We start from the raw sequence: 15,959 nt of genomic DNA, 5'->3' as shown, positions 1-15,959 counted from the left end.
AAACTGGCAATTCAATCAAAGTGCATTGACTGAGAAGCTTCTAACTTTGTGTGTAGGTGCACCTTTTATGAGTTCTATCTGCTGTAAAAAAGTCAAGGTCAAAATGACCTTTGTTTACATTTTGGATAATGTTTTAACTGTTTTTGTTGTGGTCAGTGGCTTGAATTTTGACTGAAACTTTATATGAGGATCCATCTTGATAAGTTCCGCCTCCATCACCCACTTTTTGTGTCGCCTTGAAAAAGGCAACATATAGGGGCTACTTTTGTTGTTGGCGTCACAGTCGTCGTCGGCGTCTCTTTAAGCTTGTCCGGAGCATAAGTCAGTCATTATAAGTCGGATTGACTTAAACTTGGTATGCATGCTTCTTTTAATGACCTGAAGTGCAGTGCACAAGAACCGGTACTCTGCATTTCTTATTTTTTGAGTTATTGCCCTTTGTTAATTTTCATACTTTATTTTTGTCCAGGCCATTTCTCATAAAGTATAAAAGCTATTGACTTGAAACTTCATAGGTTGATAGATCTCATTAAGAAGAAGTGCAGTGCACAAGAACCGGTACTCTGCATTTCTTATTTTTTTGAGTTATTGCCCTTTGTTTTTCATACTTTATTTTTGTCCAGGCCATTTCTCCTAAAGTATAAAAGCTATGGTCTTTAAACTTCATAGGATGATAGATCTCATTAAGAAAAAGTGCAGTGCACAAGAACCAGTACTCTGCACTTCGGTTGTTTTGATGATTTCTAGGTCAAATTCAAATATTTGTCACCTGGGGTCAAAAACTAGGTTACACAGGCCAAATATGGAAAAACCTTGCTAAGACTCTAGAGACTACTGTTTTGATCCAAATATCTTGGAAATTGGTCAGAAAGGCTGTTTTGATGATCTCTAGGTCAAGTTTGAATATTGGTCACCTGGTGTCAAAAATAGGTCACATAGTCCAAATATGGAAAAACCTTAAGACTCTAGAGGCTTCTGCTTTGATCCAAATATCTTGGAAATTGGTCAGAAAGGCTGTTTTGATGATCTCTAGGTCAAGTTTGAATATTGGTCACCTGGTGTCAAAAATAGGTCATATAGTCCAAATATGGAAAAACATTGTTAACACTCTAGAGGCTACTGTTTTGATTCAAAATCGAAATTTTTAAAAAAAAATTGGTGATTTGAATATATATGGGTCATCTGTGGTCTTAAACTAGGTCACACAGCCCGAATATGAAAAACACTCTAGAGTTCAAATATACTTAAAATTGCTCAGAAAGGTTGATTTGATGATTTCTAGCTCAAATTCAAATATTTGTCACCTGGGGTCAAAAACTAGGTTACACAGGCCAAATATGGAAAAAAACCTTAAGACTCTAGAGGCTTCTGCTTTGATCCAGATATCCTGGAAATTGGTCAGAAAAGCTGTTTTGATGATCTCTAGGTCAAGTTGGAATATTGGTCACCTGGTGTCAAAAATAGGTCACACAGCCCAAATATGGAAAAACATTGTTAACACTATAGAGGCTGTACAGACACGTGAAGATTTTCAAGAATTAACTATGTAAATATCATACGGACAAGTTAAAAAATACTTCATATAAAAAGGACAAGTGAGTCAAAATCAGATTTTGCCGGCCCTGATTAGCTTGTGTTTTAGGTTATGTATAAGTCGCGCACTTTATAGAGTATTGTCAGACACATTCCAGTCACACCCGTATCCAATTAACAATGCGTTCAGAGCTTTATAAAGTGCGCAAATTATACACAAGGTTTGTATCTGGTTTTCCACAAACTGATTTTAAGAATTCTAGCTTTCTATTACATTGGCAAATTTCCACTCGTCCTGAGCAAACAAGTGGAATTTTCGGACCCTTGGTTATAATCTAGGCAGGGCCTTTTTACCCTTCTTTTATGTAGCTGGTATCCGGCTACTTCCCCAAGCAGACTTACTACCTTTTTTCCCCAAAAACAGTCTAAAATTCCCCTTCTTGCGAAGATTTCCCCTTTCAAAGAAATGTTAAATTGAAGAAAAAAATTTTCTTGTTTAAAAATAGATCTTTGTTTTTGTCCAATGAAAGCTAATTAATTACCCACTAGAGGGATACCTAATGATTCAATACAATTGATGTTAACTCACAGCCTAGGTCTGAGTTTGCAACTTTCTAAAAGCAACATGGGAAAACCCCGCTGCCTTATTTTTAGCTCACCCAGGGTGAGCTTTTGTGATCGCTTTTCGTACGTCCGTAGTCTGTCCGTCCAGCGTCCGTAAACTTTTACTTTAAATGACATCTCCTCATAAACCACTAAGCCAATTTCATCCAAACTTCACAGGATTGTTCCTTTGGTGGTCACCTTTGAAAATTGTTCAAAGAATTTAATTCCATGCTGAACTCTGGTTGCCATGGCAACCAAAAGAAAAAACTTTAAATTTCTTCTTCTAAAAAACCCAAAGAGCTAGAGCTTAGATATTTGGCATGAAATATCTTCTAGTGAGTGTCTACCAAGTTTGTTCAAATAAAAGCCCTGGGTTCAAAATTGGCCCCGCCCAAGGGGGTCATTGATTTTCCCTATATGTATATAGTAAAAATCTTCTGTTAAAGAACCCAAAAAGCTAGAGCTAAGATATTTAGCATGAAACATCTTCTAATGGGTGTCTACCAAGTTTGTTCAAATAAGAGCCCTTGGGTCAAAATTGGCCCCGCCCCAGGGGACATTGATTTTCCTTATATGTGTATAGCAAAAACTTAAAAATCTTCTTCGAAAAAACCCGAATAGCTAGAGTTAAGATATTAAGCATGAAACATCTTCTAGTAAGTGTCTACAAAGATTGTTCAAATAAAAGCCCTGGGGTCAAAACTGGCCCTGCCCCAGGGATGTAATTGTTTATAAATATATGTGTAAAGAAAAAACTTAAAAATCTTCTTTTTAAAAACCCAACGAGCTAGACCTTAGATGTTTAGCATGAAACATCTTCTAATGGGTGTCTACCAAGTTTGTTCAAATAAAAGCCCTGGAGTTTAAACTGGACCCGCTCCGTGGGGCCTATATACAGGTGAGCGACTTCAGGGCCATCATGGCCCTCTTGTTTATTGCACACGTGATTTTTGTGTCGCCTCTACTAAGTAGTGGCGACATATAGGGATCACTTCTCCGTAGTCTGTCTGTCAGTCAGTCCGTCACAAAACTTGTCCGGACTACTCCTAATAAACTACTGGTGCAATTTCATCCAAATTTACAGGAATGATCAGTACCAAGTCTAGTTGTGCATATTGTCAGCATTTTCCAGTTCAATGATTTTTGTAAGAGTTATGGCCCTTTAATAATTTTTATTCTTAAAGTTTGTCCGAACTACTTCTCTTATACCACTAATGCAATTTCAGTGAAACTTTACAGGATTGATCTGTAGCTCAAGTCCTTGCGCATATTGCACGGGTTTTCCAGTTGAATGATTTTTGGCCGAGTTATGGCCCTTTGATAAAAAGGTGTTTTTTTCTGTGTGTTGCCAGATACACAAAAGCTTGTCCGGACTACTCCTCATAAACTATTGGTGCAATTTCATCCAAACTTTACAGGAATGATCAGTACCAAGTCTAGTTGTGCATATTGTCAGAATTTTCCAGTTCAATGATTTTTGTCAGAGTTATGGACCTTTAATAATTTTTATTTTTAAAGTTTGTCCGGACTACTTCTCTTATACGACTAATGCAGTTTCAGTGAAACTTTAAAAAGGTGTTTTTTTCTGTGTGTTGCCAGATACACAAAAGCTTGTCCGAACTTCTCCTCATAAACTACTGGTGCAATTTTATCCAAACTTTACAGGAATGATCAGTACCAAGTCTAGTTGTGCACTGTCCGTCTGTCTATCCGTCTGTCACAAAACTTGGCCATCATGAGGCGACACATGTGATCACTGATCTCTCTTGTTTACAACAATACGGCGACCAATTTACGATGTCGCAAATGTAAACAATGTCACAGAACAAGAAGAAAATACAATTGAGTGATGTTTGTAATTGTTTTCTAAAATTTGACGAATATTTGACCTTCCGGTAAGTGCAAGAGAATCCAATACATGTATCCCATTGTGAGTTTGTGTGCCCGAGAAGCACAACATGGCCAAGTGTGGGAAATGTTTTACACTTGGGAAATAGTGAGCCTAGCACAACAGTGCCAGTAATAGTGATACAGTGGTAACTGATTATAATGTTCCCTCTGAATCAAATCAAGAACCCTCACATGTCCTACGTAAATTTTCTATAATTAGGAAAATATGAGTCAATGTACTCTTGGGCAAATATAAAGTGGCAATAAAATGATCTGGAAAAAAATCCCTTTTACTATGTTAACTTATGTTGGACAGAAAGCTCCTTAAGTGTGTTTGGAAGAAAATATGCAAATATATTATGATATTTCCCCCAAATGTGTGATTTAAATAAGTATTTAATATATAATATATCTGGTTATAGAACCACACACCGACTGCCTGTGGAAAATACATTTTCCCCAAAAGTATGAAAACCGCACATTTTTTCCCCACAAAAAGGGCTAGGGCGCCTTCCCCAAAACTAGTGAAAAGGCCCTGCTAGGTCATACAGCCCCACTATGGTAAAACTTTAATGACTCTATAGAGGCTACTGTTGCGGCAAATGTAAAACGTAATTTAATCATAGTCACCATCCGTGTTATTTAAATGGTGAAAAATGGAAACATGCCACAAGTGACATGGAATGTTCCATGATAACAACCACTCTATGAACATCTGCATATGTTTCTTGATTCAAAACTTTGCTATTTTCATGTTTAAGTGTTGAATTGTTTTTAAGCCAGCTTTAGGGGATGTGGACATTGCTTTGCATTTATGATTTACCACTACTGTCCACGAACAGGCTCAGTCAAACCGAGCCTGCAACATTTTCAATTCCTTTCAAGGCACAAGTTGAAAGAAATGGGTCAAAGGTGTCAGAATTTTGTTTTGAGTTTTGGGTAAAATTTTAAACTGATAAGAAATTCATGACCCTTATATAGCAGATATGAGGGCCCACTGTGGCCGAGGTGCAATTGTCCAGATTCTCAGACTTAGAATCAATTGTCGCAAACCTCTGTATGTTCGATCCTTGTATGTATCTGAAATGTCAAGAGATTCTATTGAGGTGCCTCCTGGATTGAGGTTTTCCTTCAATAAAGATGGAAAATTGCAATTGGAAATATATATTGTCAGCATGAAGCACGCCCACACCCTTCTAGAACAAAAACACCCAAAATATTATGCAATACTGGACCATCAGGCCCTTCTACAAGAAAAAAATAAAATATTCAACCTTTATACTTTTTCAGCTAAGTAAACAAATTGGTAGATGTCCTCTGCTTGGTTGATGTTTAATTTTGCTCATGAATTTACCAATACTAAAGAGTTTAAAACATGAAAACCTTTCATTTTAACACTAAGAGATGGATTGTGTCCAAACTTGTTCTAGGGCATTGTTAAATTGACTTCCTCTGTGTTTGTAAATTGTTGAGATAAATTGGCTATGCTTATTTGACAACTACTGTCCCAAACCTTATGTGGAAAAAATGTCATCAAAAGATAAAATAACACAGGTTTTCGCACTTATATGAAATTAATTAACAAGATTATCATTATGTTTCTATCAGCTTATCTAAAATTTGCCACCTTAATCCTACTGCAGTTGAAAACCATTTATATGCCCCCATTTATATACAATATTCAATTATCTGTGGGTTTAGCACTTTCAGTTACTGCCACAACTAAAAATAGATTTGGAAACTGTCATTAAGACCTTTGTTGATGCCTAGAACTATAGACAAATGTTAATACAGCTTACATGGCTAAATTTAGCAATTTGATTTAAGTTCAGTTCTTTGGTTGCCAATAGGATTCCAAGGAAGTGAAAGCTAGGCACTGATTGAAAGGCCACTTAAGAACATGACCTGTATGGCAGATCATTAAATTGTAGCATTTTCAAGGGGATAATTCTAACTAGACTACTAAATTTAGATGTCTATAGTGTAATTTGTAAGTTACAGTACTTATTTTGATGTTTTAGTGAAAATACTACATATCAGGTTTTTTCGCAAGAATCTAATTTTCACAATTTTGGTGTGCAATGAATATCCCTAAAAACTATTTTTTAAATTTTCCATCAATTCCTGGTTTCACGCAGAAAAAATGACAAGTACAGCAAAATCACTAAAATTAGATTACGGCCAAAATCACGAAATTAGCTATACCAAAAATAACCTGATATATGAAATGATGGTGTACATCATTTTATACTATCATCTAACTTGTAAATTTACCTGCAGTGATTTTTCTCACTTAATTGGGAAGAGGCCTTAAGTAGCCACTTGATTTGGGGAAAAATTATCGCTAAAATTGCTAATTTGGGAAGTAAAAAGCAGGTTTAAGTTCAGATTTTTGGGAAAACTGCATGATTTTAAAGAAAATTTCAATTAGGAAGAGGCCCTTTATCGGAGTCTGTTATATAGGTAGGAAAATCACTGACCTGTTTCAGCAGAATTGCAATAAATTATCATAGAAATGATTCAATACTAAATGAAGTACTTAACTTACGTCAAATTTTGTTTATATTTTCAGACCAAGACGACATAGACTCTCCCAGTAGTACACCAACCAGTCACCGGTCAGGAAGCACGCCTCATGGATGTATGAATCCAGTCTCTAACATTTCTGCGGCTAATTTAAACATTTCAAATATTCCTAACCTCATTACTCAGTTAAGTGGTGGACAGAACAATCAGGAACTGACCAATCGAGGTAGTCACAGTTCTTAGTTGTTAAAAACATGTGACACACTTGAGTGCAGGGCCTCAAACTTAAGTCTTATATTACAAATTCTACTAGGTGTTGGCTCGGCACTTTTATTGAAAATTGTCAACATATAATATATTATGTTCAGTGCCTGGGCTGAGGTTAAAAGTTGTTCACTTCGAACCACTTGCCACTTGTGGCTGGGTTCATATCCCACCTGAAAATTTTTTATTCTTCCTTGTGATGGAAGTTACCCAGCAAGCTAACTGGTTGATGCATATACTGTCTGAAATAACTCCTTTGCCAAGTGGTTTAGGTTGTTTACTTCAAATTGTTTGCCCCACACTGCTGTGGGTTTGAACCTTGAGGCAGCTGTCCTGCAACTTGCGTTGGTTTTACTCAAGTGCCAGCAAGCACCTGAAATAATTTTCATCTAATGGCCATTATGGCAACTGTAACCAATAATGAACATATTTTAATATAAAGTTGGTTGAAATTATTTTGCAATATGGCTAGTACAGCGTTTTTTCCCTTATATAAATTATACCGGAAAATGGCACCGTACCCAATAATAAATAGACAGAATTTCCCAAGCTCTGACTTAAATTCCCAGAATTACTTTAAAAAAATCCCCTCCAAGATTGATAAATTAAAAGGTTAACAAAACAGTAATGTCTCCCTGAATTAAAAAAATAAATACTTGGGGGTGTATTATGTAAAATTCCCAATTTTAGTCTAACGATGCATTTTCCACAATTTGTTCGGTACCAGCACCATTCCCAAAGTAGGGGGAGTTAAACAATTTGTAGAAAAATTTCAACTCAAACTCAAAAATGAAAGTATTAAAAGGAATATGAAAGAACTTATCATTTTAGATAGAAACTCTATTTTCATAAATGGTAATACGAAATGGCATTGTCAGGGTTCCCACGGTCAGGGAAAAGTCAGGGAAAAATGATTTTTTTTCAAGGTCAGGGAAAAGTCAGGGAATTTTGAAATTGGTCAGGGAAATTTGAAAAATAAGCAAAAGTCAGGGAAAAGTCAGGGAATTGTGTAGAAAATAATGTTTTTGTGAAACAGCAAGAAGCAAAATCAGTAAAAGCTAAGGCAGTTTCTTCCATCATTTTGGGTATCTTTATTGTTATTTTTGATTATGAGCATCTGTTTTATTTTTATATTATTTTACTCTTAAAATGATTATGCTTCTGCCTGAAGATTCTGGATATTTTTGTCATTATTAGTAACTATCTTATTAAGAAAGAAGCTAAAAGGAGTTTAAGCATCCCTTGTCTCCTGAGTTATTTATGGTTTGTTCGTGTGAAAGAGGCTGATAATCTGCTCAGGAGGCTGAAAAATATGAAAATGAACTTGCTTGTGAAGTAAAATGCCAAGTGCAATGCCTTCAGGGTCAAGGTCAAAGAAAAGTAATAAAAGAATCAAGTAAAGATATTGAGAAACTTGAGAAAAACACTTAGTGGACTTCGATTAAGTACCAATAATTTTAGTGCCATGTTGTGTTTTTGCACACATGCATTAAACCATAACTTTGAAATACTAACTGCCATAGCTAGTTTTATTAGTAGTATTACAAGCTTTTACTGCATTTTGCTTTTAATGTAGCCACTTCATTACCTGTCTTATTGTTTCTTGTCCAACACCAGTTTTCCATTGATAACTATCATATATTTTATTAAAATACAGGCCTGTTTTAGTCAATCCTGCATTGATTACACTGCTTTGCATTTGTAAGAGAATGAACCATCTTTCAGCATAACATGTACTATCAAATACTTTACATTTTGGATAAATTTACTCATACTTGTTGAAAGTAAATAAGACAAGTTGCTTATGACAATTGCTCACTAATATTCATGCATTTTTTATCTTGAATAATTTAAAATAAAGAATTGGAGAAAATAGGTTGGCTTTTTGGGGAGGAGGAGGTCGAAATACATGTATAAAAAATACATTTAATGCTCTAAGATTGTGCAGACTTGACACTGTTATTGGTCAGGGAAAAATGGTTTTGGTCAGGGAAAAGTCATGGAAAAGTCAGGGAATTTTGATTTCTCTTCTTTGTGGGAACCCTGATTGTGTATAGTTGAGGCCCTGCACAGGTTGCTGTTGTTCATTCACAATATACATTGTTTATACTTTTATACATTTTAGCACACTGTTCTCTGTTTCAACTTTTAAACAACATCTTTGTAAAACAACCTGCAAGGCCAATGAACTGATATATAGCTAGAGTTGGTCTGGATGGTTGAACTAATTGGCTGTTGGTGATAAAAAAAAAGTTGAATTAAATACATCTAAAATGCTTCCTAGATTTTAATGAATAAGATTGTTTCTCGTTGTGATTAAGGTGTCTGGCAAAGCTGTAGATAAAAAATGTATCTTAATAAATTTAACATTGTCTTTAGATAACATACAGGATTTATCTTTGCCTGTTTTCATAATTTCAGCTCTGCAGACTTTACAGAAACTGCAGCAAGCATTGTCGCGGCAGATAGCCGCACACCAAACCAGTGTGTGTAAGTATTTCTTATTCTTGTGTCTTAAAAGTCAAGTGTTGCTGTGGGTTGGAATCCCAATAACGACTTTAGATTTTTTCATGTGACGAAGCTATCCAACTAGGTTATGAAAGGTTGGAAGGTTCTACACTGGTACCTGTGGTGCCTAGACTGATGCACCAAGACACAGAGGCATCTTAGGTTTTTTCTCCTTCAGTAAAGCTTAAAAGTCACACAATATGACAGTTACCATGTCAGTGTGACCTAAACCCAACTAGAGAAGATAAAAAGTAACCAAATCTTTTGAACTAACACAATATAAAGCTAGATTCCAACAACAGAACAACAAAAGGGAAAGAATAATAATTTTCTGTAGATAAATTGGCAATGACAATTATGATAATTTGTAGTCTGGGATCAAAGTTTGATTTATCAATTTTGTTACGTCTTATATTTGGATTTCAGAACTCAAAAGCTATAATTTACTACCAACTGTGCATGAAACAAGAAATTAGAAATTGCTGTCTGCTTAAAATTGTTTCCTTTGACAAGAATTTTATCAGCACTGATGTGTAAGGTTTGCCATCTTGAAAATGTATTAAAAACCAAGTTTTCATGGAAAAACCTGGGTTATTAGAAAACTGTTTTTTTTTTTTTTTTTTTAATCACATAATATTGAAGGATTATCGAGTTTAGTGACAATTTCCTGTATTTTGTCAACTTTGTTTTGATATTTTCAGCAAACCAGTCAAGTCAGTCTACGACTGTTCAAGCATCACCGCGGCATCATGTAAATCAGTTACCGGAGGAAGCACTTGCGTCCTACCAGCAACAACTTCAACATCACCAGCAGCTTCAACATCATGCCCAGCAGTCTCTTCATGCTGTCCTACAAGCACCTGCCACCCCGTCTCACCCTCCTCATAGGAGTCCATATATGAACTCTAATAATAGTATATCCCATCCCAATTCAAGTCCTCAGCCTGTAGTTTCCTTAGCGACGTCGGCATCACCGGTGGCAACGACTGCAGGCTCGACGTCAATACCAATAACTCATACTGGGAATCAAGTACACAGGGGTAATACTGTATATGGGAAGTTTTTAGGTTCTCAAAATAATTCGACCCCGTCTTTCCAGAACATGGAGGAGATGCTGGGGGAGAATTCAAAAGGAGTTGAAGGAGGTGGGAGTGATCGTTCATGGTAAGTGCTTCTAATGTATCTTTGTTTGTTTTTAGCTTGACTGTTTTGAGAATAGAGAGAGCTAGTGAACTCAATGAAGTGTCTGCGTCATACTTTGGTAAAGATTTTGCATACAAGTTGGTTACTCCAAAACTATTGAAGGGAATTGGTTGAAACTTCACACACTTATTTGAGAGCATAATAGAGGTCACTTTCCAAGGCCCATAACTCTAACATGGATTTTGACAGAATTATGGCCCTTCTTGAAGTTAGAAAATTCTACATTATTCAGGCTCTTGTTTTGCAATCAAGCACTGAGAATAGTTGAGTACACTGTCCTTACGACAGCTGTTGTTAAAATCTTTCATTTAAGTTGAATCATAGATAATAGGTGATAGTATGATTGTAAATAATCCATATGCTGATTTAAATTAATCAAATTATGTTCAATTTAATAATGTACTTGTATTTTTCCTTTATAATGTGAATTTCAAATAATAAAATGTGTAGAATTAATTTTTCAAATTGGAAATTAAATTGTCAGTTAATAAACTTAAGCTTTAGGGATTGGTGAATATTTTAAAGCATTATTAATAAATAAAACTTATAATCAAGTATTATGTAACTTTATAGTTGTAGCCCTGCCCCGAGTGATACCAGTTCCCAGGGTGCCCCAGTGGACCCGGATATGTTCTCGTCTAGCTTGGGCCAGAAAGATACCAACCTGATGTCATCTTTAAGACAGTATTACAATGAGAACTCGGTGTCACATGTGACTGGCTGGCAAGGAGAATTGTTTGAAAAACAAGTAAGTCTAGCATCTTTATTACAAGAGTTATCTACTCATTAGTTTAAGAATGCTGCTTTTAAAAATGTTATATTCTGGTTACAACCAAGATGTTAAAAGATGTGCACTCTGTCAGTCATTATGCCTGTCAATCCCTAAAATCTGTTTTCTGAGGCAATTGGGGCCTCCTTTTACCAGTAAAGCTGGAAAGTTTCCATATGACCTATACTGTGTTGGTAGTGATTAGCTTTTGCTACCAGTATAGACCTTTGTATACTGTTGGCTTACCAATGTCAACTTTTCATCTTCATATCTCTAAATTTGATAATGGACAGTTTCAAAAATGAAAACTGGGCAAGTACATTATGGAAATCAGTTAGATTAATGATTTACGTAGTTTTACGTATTATTCTTAAGTAGATGTGTATTCCATTTCACGTATAGTCACATCTTGAGGTAAAGAAGATTCCTCTCATTAAAGCTGCGTGCCTCCAGATAAGCCAAAAATTTACAAGAAAATCAACCTTGGGGAAAATGTTTTTAGATTTTAAGAAAAGTAAAAATATTCACAATTGAAGAAACTTTTTACATGTGATATGCAATTAATGACTGATTTTGTGGAATATATCACCATATTTCTACTGTGTAAAAAAAATTGTGAAAATTAGCAGGAGTGTCTAGAATCATAAATGTAATAAAACTCTAAAAACAACTGTTTTCAGTTGATAACTATAAAGAAAAATAAGAAATTTGTATTTGTTTTTCAGTCTCGCTTTTATCGGGATGAGGCTCTTAAAATTGGTAGTTTAATTAGCAGTCAGGTATCTGTAGAATTAAAGCGGGCCAGGTCATTGGTGCGGGTAGAAGAGATACAAGCTACGTTACACGAGCAAAGGTAGGTACAGCTTGATATTAATGTTGTTTAAAACAGAATACAAATAATGGCTCACGCTATCTTCCATCCAGATTACCTACATGCTGAGCTGTTACTTATATTATTAGAGATATTATTTCGAGATAGATAAAAGATTCGGAAAATGAAATGAAAAATTGTTCTTTTGCACTTTAAACAGTCTTTATTTTTGTTATTTGATAAATGAAATATTATATTTGTGTAGGGACAATACTAAATTTATTGAACTCGTTGAATAAAATAATATTTTGCTTGCCAGGTGCTCGCATTATAATATAATTTTATTCAACTCGTTCAATAAATTCAGTATTGAACTTGCACTCATTCAATATCATCTATTTGTTCTTTCTTATGACACAGATTAATTCATTTGTATATTTTGTTATTGTAGGAACTTGTTCCTGGCACAGCAGATTACGGAGTTAGAGAACATGAAACCAGTGTCATCTGTGTCATCGTTTCTACCTGCGTCGTCAACGAGTACGTCCTAGTAGATATAAAACATTTATGTAAAGAGTGTGTTAAAATCTTATGTGATACTAACGCTGGTTATTATTTAAACCAGTCCAAGTGTGACAGCCGCCTAGAAACAGAATGTTTTTACTTTCCCCGAAGGCCGTTTTAAGAGATGGGTCAACGTTCCGGCTGCCTAGAAACAGAACGTTTTTACTTTCCCCCCGAAGGCCGTTTTAAGAGATGGGTCAACGTTCCGGCTTCATCTGTAACCTGGAAAGTCACTGCAGGATAACGGGATTGTTTCAAGGGAGAATTTGTGTGGTGCATAAAGGAAAATGACAGTAAAAGGGACAAGTATAAATTATGGTTTAAGTAAAGATAAAAAGTATGTTAATGTTAGGTTGTATAATGTTTCAGTTCTTAACTCATTGAAGGACGGAACTTGCATTGTTGTAATGATGGAGGCATGAAATTCTGTTCATGAATTTCTTAATTTCAGAGTAGAGAATGGTTCAGATTAGAAATCCTGTTTGGTGGAGAGATTGACTAAAAATAAGTCTTCATTAGCCTTTTAAGTCCTTGTGTTTGTCCTTGACCAAACTACTACTATCATAGGATATGACATATATGTTAATATATGAGGCATGAACAAAAAAAATCATTAATTTATGATAGTATAGTCAGAGACTTCCCATCTTTGAAAATTGTTAAAAAAGAACTTAAAATTATATATTGATTTGAGATAATAATTAGGGAAGTAAATCTTTCCTACCAGTTCCTTTAATTGTTAAACTGTTTCTCCATTTGTTTACAAATTTCTTCATTTGTTTACCAATATCTCCATTTATTTACCAATTTCTCTGATTGTGTACTAGTTTGACTTAACGAAAGTTTCAAATAATGAAGTATAGAAAGTTCTACGTGAAAAGTTTGCTGATTTATATACATTGCATTACACCATTCAGAAAAATATAGGCAACACGGAAAATTGTGAATACCAGGAAAAATGTGTATTAACTATTGTTAAAATCTGCTTTTCTATGAATCTCATACTGGCCACAGCTTTCACTGTTGTCTGTTACTTTATAGTGCTATGATGATATTGAAGAAAAAAACAACATTTAATACTAATAGGGCATTTTCTGTTGTACCCCATTCCCTGTTTGAATTTTGTTGTTGACCTCTTTTTTTAAGTGAACTTTAACAAAAAGTTAAAATTCATAGCTTTTATGCCTGTTAGAATTTGTATTTTCTTGAATAATAAGGAGGTTATAATAATGAATATTCACATTTCCCATCAGGCTTATTCAATGTTTAAACATTTCAGTATTCAAGTTTTGTTTAACAATTCTTTTAACTGCAGAGGTCAGGGGCCACAACTCTTTTTATTTATTGTCAATTTTTTTTTATTACCAAGTCTTTATAGAAGTTATATGACAATGAAGGAACATGTTGATAAGCCAAGCCCAAAATGTTTTATCCATCATCTATGATCTGTTTCTAGTGTATAATAAATATGATGTGCTTTATAATTTTTGTTGTGATAAAGTTTATTAACTTTAAGCTTGATGCATTTAGTAAGCACATGTGACTATTTCTTAAACTCTGTGCAGAAAATTTACATTGTTAGAATGGTAGATTAGATGGGTAAAAAAAGTCAGGGCTGTTCGTTAATTCTGAAAAAAAACTGTCTTTTTTCTATAATAAAACTACAAAAATGAAAAAAATTATCACTAGAAATGGAATTTTGAAGATTTTTTTTTAACATTTTAACTTTCACCCTTGTTATTGTAAGTAAGTGCTTAATCATATTAGTACACAAACTGTAACATAATATATGCTTAGATTTACTTTGTAATATAATGGTAAACTTTAAATGAGGAATTTTAGCTCTTAAAGTTCTCAAAAATTTCTCAAAAATCTCAAGTGGATTGTAAATTTTTTTTTCATCGACTAGTGAAAAGCTATATTTTTTAAACAATCTAATACATTTTTATATATCTTTAGGCATTAAGATGTTACATAACTAATACTTCGTTTTCTTGTTTAAAACGTTCTTAAGTAGATCAGATCTTCGAGATAATATATAAATAAAATGATAATATATATTCAACTATCTGACTAGCTTAATTAAGGTTTTTGTTCTTCTTGGGTGTTGAATTTTGCTTGGAAAAGAAATTCATCTCAACAATTAAGCTATAATGTTGTCATATGTCCTTGACCATGTTTAATTAGACAATAAAACCTCTGATAAAAAAAAATATGAACTGTAAAGTATCATAACGTGGCTCAGCTGTGGAATATATTGAAACCATGTAGACACAGGGTAATCAGTGTAAGGTTATAAATTTTTATAACCGTTTCATTATAATAATTCCTCTGCTATATAAAACATTAAAAAATGTTTCCATCTCGAAAACCATGTGCTTATTATATGTCATTTGGTGATGCGTTTCCACGGTGACATTCTGTTGATGTACTATTTTTTTTCGTCTTTTTTTTTCTCGTTTTTAAATTTTTCATGTATCACTGTACATAGGTCATAGTTGATAATATTAAAAAAAGAAAAAGATTTGTAAATAATATTTTATTTCTGTAAATATTTTGTTATTGAAGTATATCAGATGTACATAACACTTCAGTTTAGTATGAATGCAATAAAAAAAATTAGCGTGTAGTAGATGTCGTGTGAATGAAACTCATGTAAACTATCACTACCAATATGTATTTTTATGTTCTTAAAGAGTTGACTGTGTGTATTCCAGAGGTATTGCATTGTGTTTAGTAACATACCGTATTTCTTCTAATATAAGCCCCTATAAAATTATATAATGCCAACAGGGTGCTTCTATTTGAACATGTATTTCTTTACGGTAAAACTTTTACTGTAATTCTTATGTAGACAAGAACATAGTTAGATACTATAGATTTTATATTTTTGATAGTGATTAGTGAACACGAGTGTTAAGGGTCTTTTCGTCAAATTAGAAACAACCTTAGTTTGTAGTTTAAATGAATATCTAATGTTTGATAAGTTATAGTTAAAATAGTTATGTTTTGCTGATAGTTTGTTATTACATTATTTCATTTTTGAGGTAATGTGAAGTTGACTTTGGGCTTAAACTTATGAAAAATTGGGCAGGGGGCCTTATTTTAGAAGAAATACGGTACTGTTATTAAGTATTTCTTGCACATGTAGGGGACAGATATAATGTGATTTTTGTTAATTTTAAAAATCTTGGGAGTTGTTCTCTAGGTATGTAATTAAAACCGAAGGATTTTTGCACAAGACTGAATCACACTTGTGTCTGTTTCATAAATTAAACTACATGT

At 34.1% G+C, this 15,959-nt stretch overlaps 1 protein-coding gene across 2 annotated transcripts in view; it reads left to right on the top strand.

Annotated features, from left to right (window-relative positions):
* LOC132755177 (WW domain-containing adapter protein with coiled-coil-like) overlaps positions 1-15,369 on the top strand; it is a 30,614-nt gene extending 15,245 nt beyond the window's left edge. Inside the window, exons 8-13 of one of the 2 annotated variants that reach the window (XM_060745983.1) lie at positions 6,602-6,670; positions 9,241-9,309; positions 10,029-10,491; positions 11,104-11,278; positions 12,025-12,152; positions 12,562-15,369. In XM_060745983.1, the coding sequence (XP_060601966.1) occupies positions 6,602-6,670; positions 9,241-9,309; positions 10,029-10,491; positions 11,104-11,278; positions 12,025-12,152; positions 12,562-12,661 (1,004 nt within the window). In that variant the 3' untranslated portion in view covers positions 12,662-15,369. Of the gene's footprint in view, positions 1-6,601; positions 6,782-9,240; positions 9,310-10,028; positions 10,492-11,103; positions 11,279-12,024; positions 12,153-12,561 lie in introns of both variants that reach the window. The other variant, XM_060745982.1, reaches the window with a different exon arrangement.
* Positions 15,370-15,959: the final 590 nt, after the last annotated feature.

The sequence above is a fragment of the Ruditapes philippinarum genome, unplaced genomic scaffold, assembly GCF_026571515.1.
Source record: "Ruditapes philippinarum isolate M1 unplaced genomic scaffold, ASM2657151v2 ctg1698_1_1_1_1, whole genome shotgun sequence".
Taxonomy (NCBI): Eukaryota; Metazoa; Mollusca; class Bivalvia; order Venerida; family Veneridae; genus Ruditapes; species Ruditapes philippinarum.
This window is presented reverse-complemented; position numbering and strand designations above follow the sequence as displayed.